General features: G+C 43.2%; 1 protein-coding gene across 1 annotated transcript; it reads left to right on the top strand.

The window, feature by feature from the left end:
- Nucleotides 1–2,226: 2,226 nt before the first annotated feature.
- On the top strand, nucleotides 2,227–16,322 carry LOC144828104 (zinc finger protein 862-like). Its single transcript, XM_078686229.1, has 4 exons — nucleotides 2,227–2,286; nucleotides 2,385–2,444; nucleotides 3,264–4,460; nucleotides 16,248–16,322. The coding sequence occupies exons 1-4, from the start codon at nucleotides 2,227–2,229 to the stop codon at nucleotides 16,320–16,322; spliced, it is 1,392 nt and encodes a 463-aa protein (XP_078542355.1).
- The last annotated feature ends 3,422 nt before the right edge of the window (nucleotides 16,323–19,744 follow it).

Here is a 19,744-nt window from a genome sequence, read left to right as displayed (position 1 = left end):
AATCTAATCTTGCCAAGTTTGTTTCTTATAGTAAAAAAATTGTAAGCCTCTGCTCGAAGGATTACTTTTCCTTCCGATTATACCTACTATGTTCAGTAGTAGTTGCCTTTTACACCCATTCAGGGCAGCACTGAAAAGATCTGGAGCAGGCACTGCCTCATGTTTTCATGCAGCTCTCTTAAAACATAGAGTTTCAGTTCCAATCCTGCCGAAAAATGAAATTGACGTTGTACTATGAAAGCATATGTGCGTGTTCCTTCTCTTTATCGCGCCAAAAATTCACAATTCGTACTGCATATCCTGCTGTGACACTTTGAGCAATGGTGTACAGAGTTTTTTTTTTGTTTCTCTGTAACCCCTCAGAAGATCGATAGAACGGTGTGATTTGTGTGCACATAAATGTGAGGTGACTAGCAGACCGCTAGACTCCAGACGTGTTGTTTCAGAAGTTACGCTCCCTATAAATGTGTTCCTATTTGTACTGCATCTTTATGCATCATTTTCCACTGTGCTGTCTTGTCTTTGAATACAGCGCCATGCCTCCTAAAATTTTGTGTACATCTGCCGGTTTACTTGCGCAAAAGGGGAGTTTGTACTCAAATAAATAAAAACCCTCATTCAAGTAAATCCTTTGAATCAAATCTACTCACAGGGCTGGAAGTAGGCGGGAAGTGGTAGTTCTTGAGCTGAAATGCCCTGTCAGTTTGTGCCCAGCCAACCATGTTTAATTGAGCACCTCCTTGCCAACACCTTTCCACTCTGGCCATGGTTAGAAATGTGTGCCTGAAAAGCACATTCTTCCCCCTCTGCCTCTTTCTCTTTCTTCCTCTCTCTTTCTCTCTCCTTGTCTTTCTTTCTCTCTCTTTCTCTCTCCTTGTCTCTTTCTCTCTCTTTCTCTCTCCTTGTCTTTCTTTCTCTCTCTTTCTCTCTCCTTGTCTTTCTTTCTCTCTTTCTCTCTCTTTGTCTTTCTCTCTCTCTTTCTCTCACTTTCTCTCTCTTTCTCTCTCTCTTTCTCGCTCTCTCGCTCTCTCTCATGAACAAATAGGCACCTACATATTTGCTAATGTAAAAATGTAATTCACAAAAACGTCCTAGAAACTTGAAACTATCATAAGTTTGCATGCCTATTTCTGTAAACTCGTCAATTCCTCCTAAATCTGAACTCATTCTGGGGCATAGACTTGCAGGTTCAGTTTTGTTTTAAATATGGGGACAGTGGTGATTTTTTTTTTTTGTTGCCTGGGCCGGGGGGTGAGGGGGACTGGTGGTTATTGTGGGGATTATGGCGCTTGTGGCAGTGTGGGAGCGGGGCAGACTATGGCCTTTTGTTTAAATATTGCTGACAATCGGAGCCCCCTCACGGGCTCCGATTAACAGCAATACTTAAACAGAATGCCACAGTCTGCCCCGTGCTTTCCTAACAAAAGCGTAGGCAGTTTCCAAACACAGCGTGTGCTAAAGTACACGCTGTGTTTGGAAACTGCCCTACAAAAAACGAGTGGGGCACAGGACAGAAAGGCACAAAAAACGAGTGGGACAGAGTGCAGAAGGGCACCAAAAACGAGTGGGACAGAGTGCAGAAGGGCACCAAAAACGAGTGGGACAGAGTGCAGAAGGGCACCACAAACGAGTGGGGCAGAGTGGGGAATATGTAAAAAACTCTGCAAGTAAAACAAGATTTAAGGTTATTCCTCTTGCTGCAGGTTTTTAAATTTAAGGCTGCGTTTTTACAAATGTTTTATTTACTGTTCAAAAACACCCTTAAGTTATTACAATCAAAAGCTGTTACTCTTCTGCTCGGGTGGTCTGTCGCAGGTTTTCTGCCATTGTTTGGTAGTTAGTAGGTTACTGGACCTAGTTACATTGCATGTGATTTTTGATCTGCATGTTTCACCAGCTTTTCATCAGGCATTTTAACCTCCTCAGCTACTTAATGAGTCAACTTCCAGTAGGCAAAACTTTGATCTCTCTGCAGCAGGTCCATTATTCTTCAGTTAGCTTGACATATTTATGGTTGCCTGAAAATGCTTGAACGTAGTCAATCATATTTTTCGCGCGCCACTGCAGCAGCTTCAGGTGGGATCTTTTGATGGATTGTGTGCTTCTCAGCAATCCTGTGGGTTACCTTGTTCATCAACCTCAACCATTTGCAGTTTGTATTTTGTGTTACACCTTCTGTGATGCCGCTTTCCCCTGGGATTCAGATTTATAGACCAGCTTAAGATAATGGATGCTAATAATGGAACACATGGGCACACCCCTGTTTGTCCTAGGCTGGAATCCCAGGTAATTATTTGGTCATTTTTCGTCTTGGGCCTCTTGACCGGTCCCATGCAGTTTGTAATTCTTCTGCCGTTTGCTGACGTACTTGTCTTCACTTGTAGGTTTCCAGTCTGTACGGTATTTGGATTACAGTGGTCAGGTGCGAGTACCACAAAGACAAGGTAACTCTGTTTACGTTCCTCGTTGGGTTGAGGGTTGCTGGGTAAATAGATTCACAATCTGCACCCTTTTCTCTTTTGCAGGTTCGTGAGACCGTACTACAAAGACAATTGCACAGGCAGACGTGAGTGCAAGCAGAAGAGGTAATTGTTGGGTTGAGTTAAACTGTGGTGCATCTTGAACATTGTAGTACCATATATACTTACCCATGTTTTCTTCTGTTGCAGGTTTCACAGCCAGAACCCCAGACATTTAAAGAGGCGCACGTGAGTGCAAGCAGAAGAGGTAATTGTTGGGTTGAGTTAAACTGTGGTGCATCTTGAACATTGTAGTACTATATATACTTACCCATGTTTTCTTCTGTTGCAGGTTTCACAGCCAGAACCCCAGACATTTAAAGAGGCGCACGTGAGTGCAAGCAGAAGAGGTAATTGTTGTTGGGTTGAGTTAAACTGTGGTGCATCTTGAACATTGTAGTACTATATATACTTACCCATGTTTTCTTCTGTTGCAGGTTTCAAAGCCAGAACCCCAGACATTTAAAGAGGCGCACGTGAGTGCAAGCAGAAGAGGTAATTGTTGGGTTGAGTTAAACTGTGGTGCATCTTCAACATTGTAGTACTATATATACTTACCCATGTTTTCTTCTGTTGCAGGTTTCACAGCCAGAACCCCAGACATTTAAAGAGGCGCACGTGAGTGCAAGCAGAAGAGGTAATTGTTGGGTTGAGTTAAACTGTGGTGCATCTTGAACATTGTAGTATAATAGTTTGCATCCATGAGCTAGGCGTCAACGTAAGCCATGTTTCCTTATTTTGCAGGCTTTGTGGGACAGCAGGCTCAAACCGGCGGGTACGGAAATGTTCAAGCGTAAAGCTGTAACTTCGGGAGAGTGCAGTGCTTCACCACAAAGGAAGAAATGTTGCCTTGTATTCAAGGAAGAGTGGATGAAGGAAATTGTGGAGGCTGAGACACAGAAGTCACGAAGCAAGGTCCGCATGCAACTCGGGGAACTATTTCAATACAGTCCTGATGTGGGCTTGATTTGCAAAGCATGTGCCGAAGCCAAGATTGTTGGGGACTTTTCCACAGGGAAGAAATGGAGTGATGGCTGGAAACTGGACTACATGAAACGCCATCTACTTAGCAAAGTACACGAGTCTGCCATGGTGATATTGAGAAACAGAAGTGCTGCTGCCAGGTTTGGTTTTGGAGTACGGGCAATGCTGACAGAAACTGCCACTGACAAAGCAAATAGAATGGAAGTAGTTGAACGGCAAAGATCTATGCCTGAGGAGATAAAGATTCTCATCAACAATGTGTTGCTGGCAGTCAAGATGAACACTTCAATGTTATCTGTACAAGACATCCATGACCACTTAGCTTTGTATGTGAAGATACCAGACAGCTGGAGGAGCAAGAACTATGCCTTTGAGTTCCTTGAAGCCATCAATAGCGTGATACACTGTGAAGCTATGACAGAACTTCGGCAAGCTTTGTATCACACCTTGATAATTGATGAGAGCACAGATATTTCTGTTACAAAAATGCTCATCCTGTACTTCAAGTTCCGACCTGTAACATCAACTGAGCACAAAACGCAGTTTGGGGGCATAGTGAAGCTGACTAGCTGTAATGCTGAGGCTATCACTACTGCTGTGAAAGAATTCTACACTGCCAATGAACTGGACCTCATGAAAATGGTCATGTTCACATCTGATGGTGCATCTGTGATGCTGGGGAAGAATAATGGTGTTGCTACTCGCCTTAAACAATCCATTCCTCATCTAGTTGAGCAGCATTGTGTCGCCCATCGAGAAGATTTGGGAGTTGATGATGCCTGGAAGAGGGTTCCAATGATTAAAGAGATGGAGACATTATTGAGGACTGTCTACACTGTGTTCTCCAGATCTCCTGCAAGGAAGTCCAAGCTGGATGAAATTGCATCGGTCACTGAATGTGAAGTTGTCTCTTTACGACCACTGAATGAAGTCCGGTGGCTTTCAAGGCATTTTGCTGTTGGCGCACTAATTCGTAATTACGAGACTGTTCTTAAGTACTTTGAGCATGAGAAAGTTGAGGAGAATGATCCAATTGCCAAATATTGTTATAAAAAGCTATCGGACTCCAACTACCATATTTCCCTTGCAGTACTTAACGACATTCTGGGTGAATTTGCATCTTTGTGCAAACTATTCCCAAAAAGTTCATTAACTACTGTTGAAGCCGTACAGTATGCAAGAGCAAAGATTGGCCAAATTAAGCAACAGTATTCGGGAGACACTGTCTTTTGGAGCAGCAATGTAAGAGAGCTGATGGTGTTGTACAAGGAAAGGCAAGAGTTTGACAGTGGGCCTATTTTGTCTTTTGTTTCCCTTCTTTGTGAGCACATGCAAAAAAGGTTCCCTGAAGGTGAGCTAAAAGAATGGGCAAGTTTTGAGATCCAGGCAATAGCCACACAATCGCATTTTGATTTTGGGACTGAGAATATTGAAAGACTTGTTGAAAAGTATAAAAATGTCTTGGCCCTGGGTGATTGTGAAACACCAGAAGATATGGTTCGACAGTACAGAGACTATAAATATGTGGTGGCAGAACATGTTAAGGGTGGGTTATTTACCACCTTTCAAGACATGGTGACTTTCACTGTACGCAATGCTGCTCAGTATAGTGTGGTGTCTCAGCTTGTTGATGTCTGCGCAACATTTCAAGCATCTAGTGCAGACTGTGAACGAGGATTCAGCCTCATGAATACTATCAAGAGCAAATTGAGGAATAGACTACAGCAGAAGCATTTGGACATGCTGATGAGGACAAAGGCCTACCTCCTGAATGGGAAAGTTGACCTAGACCGAGTTTATCAGCACTGGAAAAATGGCAAGGATCGCCGTGAGAAGCAACCCTGTCACCCATCTAGTGACGCCACTTGACGTGTCTGAACAGCCCTCTACCTTCTTGTGTATATGTGATGTTGTATAGGCTCGCAGCATTTCCCCACTCAATGAACTGTGCTCCAGTTAAGAATATTTATTAAAATCTTATGATTGTACCACCATTGAAGTCTTGCGCTTTTGTAAACTTGAAGTGTACTTGCCAGTGTAACCAATTCATGTCATGGCGTGCTTATCCAATTTGCAAACTGCCCTTAAGACCCTTATTGTGGCGCTGTATGTGTGAAAATGCACTATCTTTTCACTTTTTAAAGTAACATTTTGGAGTGCCATTTGGCGCCACAGACACGCGCGGTTTGGTTCCTGGCGCACATAGCCATAGTTGCAGCGCACAGAGACCCTCCACTGCCGCACACAGAGGAAAAAAATTAGAGGGAACATTGCTCCAGCATGCGTATTCGTACCTTGCGAGAGGTCATTCCGACGTACTGACAGGAACAAGGGCAGGTCAACAAATAAATGAGATGATCACTATTGCAATTAGTAAAATGAGTTTGTTGCCAGGGCCGGTCTGTGCCTATATCTATCTCAGTAGAATGTTTGGTTTGTGGACAGACAGAACAATTCCCACAGGGATGGTGGGCAACTGCAGGTGGTAAATCCCACAACGTGCCCAGGGTCCTTTTTGGAGTATCTTTAGGGCACGTATGTATTAGGCGATACCTGATGCTGGTTGATCTTTTAAAGGCAAATAAGGGCAGTGCGACAATATCTGCTTAGCCATTACTCCTGGGATTTACCACCTGCAGTTGGCCACCATCCCTGTGGGAATTGTTCTGTCTGTCCACAAACCAAACATTCTACTGAGATAGATATAGGCACAGACCAGCCCTGGCAACAAACTCATTTTACTAATTGCAATAGTGATAATCTCATGTATTTGTTGACCTGCCCTTGTTCCTGTCAGTACGTAGGAATGACCACTCGCAAGGTGCGAATGCGCATGCTGGAGCATAAGAGTTCGTTCCGCTGCAAAAAATCCATGGCGCAGTTAACCAGACATTTCCTTGAGAAACAACATGGGGAATCGGAATTTTTATGGATGGTCTTGGAGAAGCCCTTCATACCTTCCCATGTGAAGAATGTTTCCAAATACCTCTTCCTGAGAGAGCAAAAATTGATTTTTAAGCTCTCTTCGGATTCAGTGGGACTTAATGATCAGATACCGTGGTATGCTCTGTAGTTCTCCTCAACAGATATGGAGATACTATATGAAATGAGTTGTTTTTTCCATATACTGAGTCTGTATTCCACTTAATTGTAATAGTTTGATTTGCCGCAGACATCTCCTAAGTTCCACTCTGGAATAGACTCTGTTCTTTGGTCCCCCTGCTATGACACTAACAATCATACCAGTACTTGATCTGTGTAACCAATGCTTCAGCATATTATGTCTGCAGTGAGACCGCAATGTTGTAGGGTACCCCCTTACAGTCAGCTTTGCTCATGTCCTTATTCAATATACCAGGGGTTTTTAATAACATACTCTCCCAAGTGACTACACTCATTATACAATATCTTATATGACCAGAACTACAAAGATGGCCGACATGTAGTTATCCTGTAGTCCTAGTCTCATTTTCAATTGTTTCTTGTTCTCTCTATTCATAGTTTTCTATTCTTGTTACTCCGAGGCGTTAGGTAGGAGTAGAAATGGATGACAGTAAATATAAAAGACATCTTTTTAGGAGGGAGCAATAAATACGGTGATTGACAGTGTTTCGATCGATATAGTACCATTCAGAGCGTACGAGCGGCAGAAACTACAGAAATGGCCGCGATGACGTTATTCTGTAGTCCTGCGCAAGGATCTGTGCGCCCGAGTTTTGTAATGATTGCAATGAGGATCGAAAAGGAGTTGAGTCACCCTGTCACCCCGTTTTGGTGTGTTTTGATGGCTGCTGTTAAGAGGGGTGAGATTAAATCGGCCTAACGCAAGCTTGAAATGGACAGTTATGACATGAAGGAAAAGTAGTCCCCTGTTCAGTTTTCAGTTACAGTATTTAAACCCACACCTCTTCCGGATCGGTGCCTCCCCCAAGCCTCAGGTCTGTTTGGTGACACCGACAGAGAGGTGAGTGAGTAGGCTAGATGCCTAGTCAGCAGATGTCTAGTTAGTTGGGGAATGAGAATGCTATGACTAGAATTGTATGACTGCATTCTAGTTTATAGTAGTCAATAACATTGACATCACCTTTAGCTAAGACAACTTGTGCTGATTTATATTGAGTATGTGTTGTTATGATGAAAGATAGGTGTTCTTTAAACACCAGTCTATGGGGTACTAGCCAGGCATTTGGGGTGCTCTCTACCACTGATTTTACTTGTGGACTTTTGTGATGTATTGAGCAGGGAACACAGTTAGGCATCTTTAGATTCTAGATTAAATATGGAGTTTTGATGCCTTCCCCTGTTCGCGTTTATTTGTTCCACAGTGCGGGGCTTATACCTGAGCACGGTCCAAGTGAGGTTTTTTAATTGTTTCTTACACACATAAGAGAAGAAGAGAGCACGTGTGGTTGTTAAATCATGTTAGATTTTGTTACTAATATGATTGATGTATATATGTTTTCCTAGATCACGTTGAGTATCCAGTGACAAGGAGGATGAGTATATAACTGTAGGTACAGGTAGTATCGTTCCTACAAGTATTATCTATATCTTTTCCACCCATTAGTTGGGTGCAATATTGTTTTCATACACATACAACAGTAGCAACTAATTAAGAGCAGTGGCCCTGATGAAAGCCAAGGGACGTTTTGCCCGGTAGGCAGAAACATGTTGGCCCTAATTGCGACAGTCATTTGTTTCATACTGTCGTGTGCGCTGTTCCTGTTTTTTAATTAGGGGATGTGCCTTGCTCCTATTAAAGAGTTTGTTTAGACACATCACCCTATTTTATACTCACCAACTTTTTGTATGTTGCACTGTGTTTCTACCACTTTTCACTAACCATCATACATTGGCCAACAATTGGAGGTTCATATTTCACTGTGGACCGCACCCAGTACTAACGACTTACTGTGTGGCATGGGGTCTAGATGATCTAAGGACCCACCAGGCGACGGTGTGGACGGCCAAATGATAGGACAGATCACTTGGTTTGTTTGATGGTTATCCACAAATATTGTGTACTGGATTTGGTTGACCAGTTTGTGATCGAGTTTTAGATATCACCATTCTTGCTTCCTATACACGTGTCTCTCGTTCTTTTCCCTTCACCCTTTAGAATTTATTGTATGGTGACTGCAGCACCAACTGACATAGTGAAAGTATTGTCTTTTTGGCCAGTATTATGTTAGGCTTATAGACCTCCTAGGTTCTTGTTTGTTATTCACATGATGTTACTGGGGAAGTGAACCAGTAGTAGGTCTTTAAACTTTTCCCATTGACCCTTCTCTCCCTGTATGCTTTTTACGATTTTGGCAATGCACAGTGCAGGATTGGGTGCAAGGCTTGCACCAGGCCCTGCGTTGTACCCCATACAAGCATGCTACTTCACACAGCACACTGCTTTTGGCATGCACAGCAAGCAGGTGGTCTTGCAGGTCCTGGCTGCTCACAGGCAGACATACTGGCTCTCTCAAATAGTCACAAAACCAAAATATAAAAAGTGGGTCTATTGGCTTTATCAATGGTTGAGAGTATCAATGTATAGATAAACATAACCTATATTCTAGGTCTAAAAATGCATATTTTAGTCAAATGTATATTTCAGTAATTCACACAATGCAATGTTTAATAATATTGATTATTATAAAATGTTTAATAAAGTTTTATTTAAAAAAATTAAATTAACATGTCTGTTAATCTTTCTCTTAACATAGTTTTTATGATTGCATTTTGTGGGCTAAAAGGTTTCAAAAGAAAGACTCCAAGACAGTTTTTTTTAAACAGGCGATATATCTTTGAGTCTTCATACATTTAGCTACTTTTTTCTGTGATACTGGGGTGTTGATTGGTATGCTTTCCTGCCCCATTATCAGTGAGTGAAGTATGTCAGTGTTTCCCTAAGATTTGACTCATTCTGCTGGCATTAATACTGAAGTGAGACACACATCTGATGTCATGGTAATCAGTCTGTGTTTTCCTTCCTTTATTTCCCTTCAAGAGGTCCAATCCAGTGGTATCTCCAACTCTGGTAGCAGCAGTCGGGAGTGTTTGTTTTGACTACTCCAGTTCTAAACCTCTTCAATAAAGTTGTTTGTTCTTTTTCGTGAGAATCAAATGAGAGAGCGAGGACTATGAACGGAGTGCGTCCCTATCCTCTGGTAAATGCACAAGAACAACGCGGACGGGCCCACTGCTGAATCCTTAAACAAGGACGACTCTGCTATAAATATTGGAGGGCCAGGAACTGCATGGGTTTTTAAGAAGAACCCTCACCCACCAACCTCGTTGGTGTCATATTTCATCTTCGGGTTCCCAGCTGGGCAGCTGAATGCTACCCAGGTATACGTCCAAGCCTGAATTACAGTGGAGCGGGATTTGTTTCTGTGTGAATAGTGCTCAAAAAAGTGGTGTGGTTAAAAATGCCTCTGGTACTCCTTGTTGACAATTTTTTTATTCACAGCGGCCCAGGACATATTTAAAAGAAATCAGTAGGATAAGGTGAAGACTGGCGATTGATCTTCGTTATCCTTCAGGTACTGGTCAACATGTTTCAGCCTCAGGAAACAATGTGAGAGAGTTTCTTTAGGACAATACAACGTGAACAAATTGAGCTATGGCAAAAATAAACCACGTGTATTTATTTTAGCACACACGCTAAGGTGTGCTGTGCATGCAGTGGTCTAACCGCACTTACGGACCCACCGCCTGATTTAAAACCTGTAAAACAAAAACACAACATAAATAACACACATAACATTTATAGAGACATAATTTAAACTGCTCCATTTTGATTCATCATCCTTGTGCTCGTGGTACGTTTATCTTATCATTAGCACTCCGTGAGTCGCTCAATCAAATGTACCATCAATCATACAGAAGACATGCAACATTCAAACCTAGTGTATGCAAACTCATACATGGTGGTTCGGTGCGGGCATGCATGTCTTGTATTGTTTTTTAAAATCTTTTTATTGCATATTGTAGCATACTATTGTACAGTACAAACACATACATCAACATCGGATCTCAATAGTCAATGCTCCTTGTTACTAGACATCCCATGTATTTCGTCCCCCACCCCCACCCACCTCAGGTTCATTGTTTGGTAAGTCTGTTAGCTCGTTCACTTGCTCTGACAGAGAGGTGCAAATGTTGTCTCTATAGGAGTTCCATTCCCCCCAGACTTCATCCCATTTTTTGGGGCATCCTCTATTTAGATAAACTGTTTGCTCCGCCAGCAAGCACCAATCAACATCATGTTCCCATTCAGTTATCGTTGGCAATTCCGGGACTCCCCATTTACGTGCAATGTTTCTTTTCGCAATCATGTAATCCACCACCGCCCATAGTTGTTCCATGCGATTTAAGTCTGTAGTCTCCCATATATTGAGTAAACAAATCTTGGGGTACAGGGTATGGGTAATCCCGCATACCTCCTCAATCATCTCATGCACTGCAACCCAAAACCTCTGGATGGCTGGGCAGTCCCAGATTGTGTGGAAAAATTTGCCCATATAGGTGCTGTGCAGGATTTTAAGCTGAACCAGTCGCAGTTGCGAAGGTATGGCCACCTCCTGCTGGGAGGATAGTGCTTCAGCCAGTCCTCTTCCTCTAGTTCCCCCAGATCTGTCTGCCAGCGAGCATATAGGTCCACCAGTGGATTTGGGGGGTTATTGATTATTTTTCTTTCTGTTAGGGAAAGTACTTTGGTAGGCATGGGATCAGCCAGCAATCTATCCTCAAGCGGTGTAGATTCCGGGATCTCATCTATGGCTTCAGTTGCACCTTGCAAAGCGTGTCACATTTGTAGATATAGAAACAATTTGTGCATGGAAAGTTGATATTCCTTTTCTAATCTGTAAATGTGAGTATTTTCCCACCTTTCACCAAGTCACTAACTTGCGATATACCAATGGTATCTCATTTATCAAAACCCTAAGGGCCATGATCTTGTATAGCGCCGCTCGCCCAAGCAGTGAAAGGGGCAGCGCTCACCAATGATGGATATCACTTTGCAATCTATTCAGGGGTCCCAATAAGTTGTATTCATAAAAGAGTGATGGGTCGGCCGTAGAGTAAATGCAGAGGTAGCGAAAGCTGTTTGTAACAACCAGGGCTTCACAGTCGACCAGTAGGGGCGGCGCCGGTCTATAGAGTAGGTATGTCACCGATTTCGACCAATTTATAGTGTACCCTGAGTACTTGCCATGATTAGTACATATTTCGAGTATTCTACTAATGGAGTTGCGGGGGAAGCGACGTACAGTAAAATGTTGTCAGCATAGAGCGAGATTCTGTCTTCCCACTAATTGGCCCACTTCAGTCCCCGTATCAACAGGTCACCTCATATCCAGCATGTAAGAGGCTACAGGGTCAGTGCAAAAACAAGGGGAGATGTGGACAGCCCTGTTGCGTGCCACGGCACAGGCTAAATGTTCTTGATACATGTCCATTCACCGCCACCTGTGCGAGTGGCTCCATATACAGGAGTTTGATCCACTCGAGGTATATCGACCCAATTCGCTCAAGCACCACAAACATATCCCGCCATTCGACGGTGTCAAAAGCCATGCGGGCATCTAGGGAGAGTATGACTGAATCCTCACTTACAGTATTTTGTCTAGCAAGCACGCTATGTAATCAGCGTAAATTTAGTGAGGTGTCCTGGCTGGGCATGAACCCCGATTGGTCCGGGTGAACCAAATGTGTGACCAGTGGGAGCAGTCGTGTGGCTAAGACTTTGACCAGTTTTTTAGCCTCTACGTTTAGTAGAGATGTCGGTCGGTATGAAGTTAGTTCCTCCTTTGGCTTGTCCGCCTTACTGATCTCTACAATGGAGGCCATCCTTTGATCTCTAGGCAATGCACTGATGGCCTTACTTTCCAGGTACATGTCCAGAAGATAGTGTGCGACTTTGAAGGAGGTTCTTTGAGGAGCACAATTGGGAGGCCATTTGGCCCACCTGCCTTCCCAGACTGTATAGTAAGTATAGCAGCCGCGATCTGTTCAGTGATAATCTCCAAATCTAGTGACTGCCAGTCTTCTACTGGCAAAGTAGGAATTGGTATATCTGTGATCATATCTCAGGCTTCGGCCATGGTGTGCTTTTGCCTGTGGAGTAGAGTCACTAATAATAACCTGCAAATTCTTCTGCTATTTGGCTAGGGTCCCTCAGGTGCACCCCATTTTGTCCCTTTATTACTTTAACCCATCACTCTGTGTTGTCCCTTCTTTCCAGCCATGCTAAGAGTTTACTGGCTCTAGCGCTCTGTTCATATATTCTGTATGTTTTGGCCCAGTGGTGCGCTCTGGCCTTGGTAGTTGTAGATCTTTATATTCCTTCTGTTTGAGCTCTAAGGCGTGGCGTTCTGCCACATCATGCCTACCTATCAGGGCTTGGTCCCTCTCCAGAATGTCTTGTTCTATCTCCACTAACTGCTTGATTTTCTCTTTCTTGTGGCCCACCACAAGGGTGAGGGCGTGACCCTTAATAACGGCTTTATATGCCTCCCACAACACCTGCACCGATTGGACTGACCCCACATTTTCCGTAAAGTAAAAATCTGTGTCTTTAATCAGGGCATCCTTTATATGTGGCACTTTAAGGCTCCATGGACTGATTGTAATGGACCTACGAGTGGGCTCTGTCCGAATTATGTATTGTGCAGTGATGGGGGCATGATCTGAAATACCCCTTGCCAAATGAGTAACCTCACTTAAATGATGACATGAGTTTGTCAGGGCGAGAAAGTGATAAATTCGGGAGTTACTGTTATGGGCCGCCAAATAATAAGTGTATTGTTTAGCCTGTGAATGAGATGCCCTCCATATATCCATCAAACCCATGGCCACTAGAAAGTCATCCATCACTTTTTTTGAGTTACCGGTCTTTCTAGGGGGGTCTCTGTCCAGCTGGTCACATAATGTCATATTGAGGTCTCCCCCAATGATCACCTCACCCTGGGGTAAGCCAAAAAGCATCCTGCTCAGGTCGGACAGAGCCACACTGTGCAGGGCCAGAGATGTATATGATGAAAGGATATTAATGGCTCGACCTTCCCAGGTTCCCGATATCACCACAAAGCGACCATAGTCATCTATGTGTGTTTGAGTTACTACAAATGGGATATTTTTCCTCAATAATATTCCCACCCCCCTGGAACCAGTAGTGAAATCTGCATGAGCCACAAGTTTATATCCCCAGCAGTTTAGTGCATAGCAGGTATGTCCCACGAGGTGGGTTTACTGCAGCAATATAATGTCTGACGCCAGTCGCTTGATATATTAAAGTACCACCCCTCTTATTATCTTGTCCCCCAGTCCATTGACAATCCAGGTGAGTAAGTTCATTGACGCCTTGGTCTTTGTATCATGTCTTGTATTGTTGGTGTTATTTTAGCTTGTCAAATCACATGTCTATGTGAACGCAGCATAAATCATTTGTGCTTGAATTTGGTGGCCAAGCCATGATGAACTATTATTGTTTAATATATATAAATGGGGGCCAAAGTGGAAAATTGGAGCCAGAATTATCTTGGGATAGGTGCGTGTGTATCAGTTCACACGCAGAATTAGAAACTTTCATGCTGTCACAAAAAGGAGAGAGAAACCATAATTACAGTAACTAAGGGTTTGTAGTAGTTGTGATAGATCCCGAAGGGGCGGACTCCTGTAGTCAACCACTGTGAGAAAGACAATGATAGCATTTGAAAGTTAATCAAGGCACTCAGTATGGGGTAAAGTTAATGCCGGGTAGACCTTGAATTTGGCAGGATAACATTATTAAATTAGGCAAGGCCCTCAGTAACGAGTAACAGTATTGCTGAGTAGCACATACATCCAGCATGGTCTTTGAAAAGAACTTGCTTTATCAAGGCAGACTGCCCGCCCTTCTCACCTACTATGGTCTTCTCAGGATCTCGACGATACCCTCGACTTCTCCTTTTGAAGTAGGTTTCCTGGGAGTAGCCAAGGGTGTGGTCACGTTGGTAAGCATAAACGCATCATTGCGTAAGCGTATGATGTAGGACACTAGCGTTTCGTGTAATCGGGCTCTGGAGTGCACAATACAGTTAGCTGAACTCAATTCTGGAATCACCCGGAAGTGGGGTATATGATGACTCCATCGCAGGCATCTCCCTTAATACTATGGTCGTTAGCATGGATTTTAGTGTAATTGTATTTGATCAATACCACTGTTGTATCAAAATACTATTAAATGCACCGTTCTACAGCCTGAGAGTTTGTGCTGTAGATCGTTGTATGGTAACAAAGTATCCACCAAGTAATGGAGGTTTTGATGCCCTATTGCATTAAATCATTACAGAATACACTGTTTTGCAGCCTGGGAGTATTTATTATAAAACGTGGGATGGTCATATCCAGCAGGTTTTTGCATCCCACGAATATTGTATTCAAGGAAACCGCAGTGCTGTCATGATGTATAAAGAGATGATGAAATTGCTCTTTATCAGCGACGGGTATGTAGTCCAATTGACAGGGTTTTATTTGTCATTGGGTGTGTGCCAAATAATGTCTGTATACTTTAATTAGTGTGCCTCACATAATGGCATTATGTAGAAAATTGTGTGGATTTTAGCCAATACTGGTTAAAAAAAACTATTTTGTAGAAAGTGGAGACTCGCAGTAGAAGTGTGCGTCATAGTTGGCGAGCCAACAGTGATATGGCAATAGAGATAGTTTTTTGCCAATTTTCCATTTGCTATTCATAAGGGAATATAGTAGTGAAAAATGTGCCAGATCTAAATGGCAGCTGGTGCCATAGGGATGTTTTTTATTGTGTTGAGGCTTATCATTGGTCATTATAGTGCAGTATTGACTGTGTTCTCGAATTTGTGTGTGGTTGAACTCTAGTATGGATGTTTATTCAGGGAGTTCCATGGAATATTGTCATTGAGTCCATTTATATATGTGGACAAACGGTAGACCCACAGTTGTTCCTTCTCTAGAAGGTGGCTCCGAATGTTGGCGGTGTTTGACTCCAGTTGTTCTATCACCACCAAACTCATGCCATTGGTAGTGTGCCCCACTTCAAAGAAGTGGTCAATCATTTGTGTGGTGTTGCGTTTACATCGGATGTTGCTCAGATGTTCGCAAATCCGGACTTTGATTTTTCGGCATGATCATGCCGACGTATTGCAAGCCACACAGACAGGGGATCAAATAGATAACATTCATGGAGTTGCAGTTTGTGTGTTTTCTAATCTGGCAAATTTTCCCTGGTTCCAGATTCAGGGTCTTTGTAGGTTCGGTGAGGTGGCATATGCTACAATTTCCACATGGAACATGGCCGGTCACATTAGGAAAACCCCAGGCATTAATCACTGTGTTGGTTGGCTTGATATGATGCTGCGGACATGTTGACACCAGATTGTCTTTTATATTTCTTGCTCTTCTGTTGGAAAACAATGGTTTTTCCCATTTAAGTTTGCCCGGTCTTGCAGAGGATGTGCGTTATGTCTGTTCCAATAAGCCATCCCAATGTTGGTTACGTGCTTATTTTCTTGCTGTGCGAATGTCTTTGTCAGGGTAACCCCGCTCCTTGAGTTGAGTTGTCCAGGACTGTGCTTGATCTTTGAAGTCTATAATGTCACAACAATTTCTGCGCAGTCTTAGGTATTGCCAAAATGGTAAATTTCCCTGTAAAGGTCTGGGGTGGAAGTTTTTGAAATGGAGAAGGGAGTTTCTCGCTGTAGGTTTAAAATGTGTTTTTGTTTTTAGCTAGCCACCTTCGGCTCTGATATCCAAGTCAAGCAAGGTGATGTTTTCATTATTCACACTGTGGGTGAATTTTAAATTGGGATCACATCCATTGATCCATACCAGAAATGAGTGTAGAGTGTCTTCAAGACCCTCCGATATGAGGAAGACATCATCAATGTATCTTTTGTAGAATTTGATGTTAGAACACAAAGGCATACTGGAGTTGAGGAGATGTGTTTTTTTGAAGTTGAAGATATAGAGCCCTGCCACACTAGGGGTGAAGGTGCTCCCCATTGATGTGCTGTAAGTTTGCAGAAAGAGGTCACCCCTGAACTCGAAAAAGTTGTCATTAAGTGCTGTTGAGCGCATTGTAGCACAACAGATTTAGGGTTGTTGTAATCCCAGGTTGATTAATCCAATGATAGTTTTAGTACTTTAAGAGTATCATCTTGGGGGAGGCTGGTATAAAGACTCTCTATGTCCAGGATAACTAGAGAGGACGTATCGGGCTTAAGGTAAGTGTTTTGATTTGTTCTAGTAGGTCCTTTGAATCTCTTAGATAGGTAGAAGTTTTCTGCACAATTGGTTTGAGGAAGAAATCGCAGAAACGTGAAAGGGGTTCTAGCAATGACCCAATGCCCAAAACTATTGGACGGCCTGGTGGTGGATTTCTCTTTTTCTGTATTTTGGTGATTGTGTAAAAATACGGGATCTTGCCTGTACTGGTGGTCAGAAATGGTGCTTCCTGTTTACTGATTTTGTCAGTGGATTCCGCCTCTTACTAGGGCCTTTATTCTGGCTTTAAGACTACGCTGGATCTTGCTCCAACCGCTTGTAATTCTTAGTGTCCCTTAGTAGTCGTCTGCATTCCGCTTGGTAGTCCTCTTTGTTTTGTAGTACTATTCCTCCGCCTTTGTCTGCTGGTTTTATGGTGATCTTCTCATTGGGTTTCAGGGTCTGTGATGCATCAAATTCTCTGCCGTTAGTGTTCTTGAATTGTGGTTCTTCATCGGTTGCTTCAATTTCATAGAAGACAGCCTGTTCAAGTGCAGTAATTTCTACCGGTATGGCGTTAGGAGGATGAATGAAAGTGGATTTGAGCTTGAGCCTCATTTCTCCCTGGCCATTGCTTTCACCTTCTGTTGGCTGGTTTTGAAAAAAAGCTTTTAGCTTTAGTCTGCAGAAACATTTTGCCAGTTCTCAGTGTAGTTTAAATTTATCAAGTCTGGAAGTGGGGACAAAGCCTAGACCTTTGTTGATATTTTCCTCTGTCTGTGTCAATGCATTGGAGGAGAGGTTAGTTACTAGGTTCTGTGTGAGCTGGGTCCCGCTTGTTGTTCTTTTGTTTTGCTGCTTGTGTTTGCTCCTTGGTTCTGGTCTTCCTCCCAGTGAACCTGGTTCTGTCTCCTTCTCCTTCCTCGTCCTTTTTTGCTGCTCCCTAAAAAAGGAAACCTCAGATTGGCATTCTTGAAAGGGAGTTGAGGTTTGGCAAAAGGTGAGTCCTATCCATAACATCATATGTGGATTCACTTCTGGGTATGAACTCGGATGGTGCATCTGACCTCCTGGTGAAAGTCAGGGCCATGGTTGTTGCCAGTTCTTCCTCTACCACGTTGTTTATTTCCGTAGCTTCCTCCACTTGAAACTCTGCTCACAGATGAATCATCATCAGAAGAACCTCCTGACAAGTCAGTGCATCTTGTTGGCTTGTAGTTCGCATTGGCATAAGGATAGGTCATGACGTAGGAGAATTTCTGTGAGTCTTTTTGAAATTTGTGAATTTTTAATTGTTTTAAGTCTTCTTTATACTCCGCCATCTCTTTATTGACTATATCTAGTCTTTTTTTAAATGAACTAATTGTGGTTTTGAAGTGGTTCTCCGTAGCCTGTATCTCAAGTAAAATAGCGTCAGATGGTCTTTTGGCTGTCTCTATGATAAGAATAATCCAATCTCAGGTACAGTGCCACGCTATTTGGGCCCAGTCTTTTCTAAAAGCGATATCATCAAGAAATATGCAAGGCATTTGCAACAATCAAGCCCTTTGGGGCAGTGTTATTCCTTAAATATTCTGTAAGGATCTTTTTCGAACAGTGATTTAGTACTGCAGTTTATCCTAGCCCTTAACAATTCTCCAAAGAGGATAATATTACTCAACTTATAAAGGTGGCTGCTCTTAGTATGACACAGGCTGGTTGGTTCCTGCTGTGGTTTTATCAAATATTATTTCTTTCATGACACCATAACATTGCGATTAAGAAATTCTATCTCTGTTTCAGGTATAGTTCTAGTGAATCTCAAATTTAAATAATTAGCAATTAAACAATGCAAAAAATCCAATGCAGACTGTTCAGTACCTTTTCAGATGGCAAATCATCAATGTACCTTACCCATAGCATCACAGTGATCTGCTTGCCCCATCAGCCCATAAACAAATTAGCATTGCTTGGGGTGAAGCAGGTCTCCAGAGCTGTACCTTCTATTTGTTTGAATATACTGATGTCAAACATAAAATATTATGTTTCAAATTCAATAAGCCCCCAAGTTCTCTGGTTAATCAGCATTGCTTTTGAGCAGTCAATAACCCAGCTGAGCTGACGGAACCGCCTGTGTATATGATTGCCAGCCACCGCACTGTGAAAGTAACTCCTGGGCTGTGTGGTGCAAGAGAACGGTGCTCGATGGTCCAGAGAGGCTCGTTGGATGGCGAAGAAGTCCCGCTGGAGGTGCGGTGAAACAGTCCGGTGTTCGCTGCGATTCCAGAGCGTCTCGCAGATCCCGAGCGTCGTGCTGGATGGAGAGGAGCAATCCCGTCGAGTTCAGGTGAAGGCTGTGCATGATGTGTGCATTGGGACTGATCTCCTGTGGTCCGGTTTGATCCCCCCTGCTGCCTTTTTGTCTTGCCCGTAACAAGTGAGGTAAAATAACGGCATTTGGGCTACAGATCTATCCAGTATTTCAGACTTGTATCAACATGCAAGCCAGATCTGGTCTGGGGTTTCCTGTTGGGCTATCCTGGCTTGCTCGGTGGCCCCTGAGTTCAGTTGTTTACATGAAGGGTGCCCATTTTGTTCGCCTCTAATAGTGTTTTTGTTGAGGTTCGGCATCGATTTTGGCCTCCTCCCAAGGGAGCTGAAGAAGGGCGCCCCCCTCCATGAGCACTAGGTTCTGCCAGCCATGGAAAGAAAAGCAGGCTTGTTCGATTCCCAGCATTTGGCGGCCATCTTGGAGCGGCGTGCTCTACTTCATTTATCCCACACATGGGCCTGCTTAGTTTGCCCCATCACGGCATAGTTGGAGATGGATATTTCCTCTAAGGCCATGTATGAAATGGTCTACCTGAACTGCATACCTTCTGAAGATGTAAAGTCGAGGATTGCCTCCTAGTTACTACGGTCCAGTCTAGTATCTTTTTGATTGGATAATCTGACCTCTCATAGTTATTGTACCCAATGGTACCCAAGGGTGCGTAGCCAGCTGGTGTGTTTCTATTGCATATTGAGCAAGTGGAACTCAA

This window comes from Lissotriton helveticus, chromosome 4_1, assembly GCF_964261635.1.
Source record: "Lissotriton helveticus chromosome 4_1, aLisHel1.1, whole genome shotgun sequence".
Taxonomy (NCBI): domain Eukaryota; kingdom Metazoa; phylum Chordata; class Amphibia; order Caudata; family Salamandridae; genus Lissotriton; species Lissotriton helveticus.
This window is presented reverse-complemented; position numbering and strand designations above follow the sequence as displayed.

Bases quoted from the DNA above. Each gene is read 5' to 3' on its own strand.
- LOC144828104 (XM_078686229.1), top strand. From the start codon at position 2,227: ATGGATGCTAATAATGGAACACATGGGCACACCCCTGTTTGTCCTAGG. The intron at 2,287-2,384 runs GTAATTATTTGG...CTTCACTTGTAG, and splicing joins GTCCTAGGCTGGAATCCCAG to GTTTCCAGTCTGTACGGTAT. The intron at 2,445-3,263 runs GTAACTCTGTTT...CTTATTTTGCAG, and splicing joins GCGAGTACCACAAAGACAAG to GCTTTGTGGGACAGCAGGCT.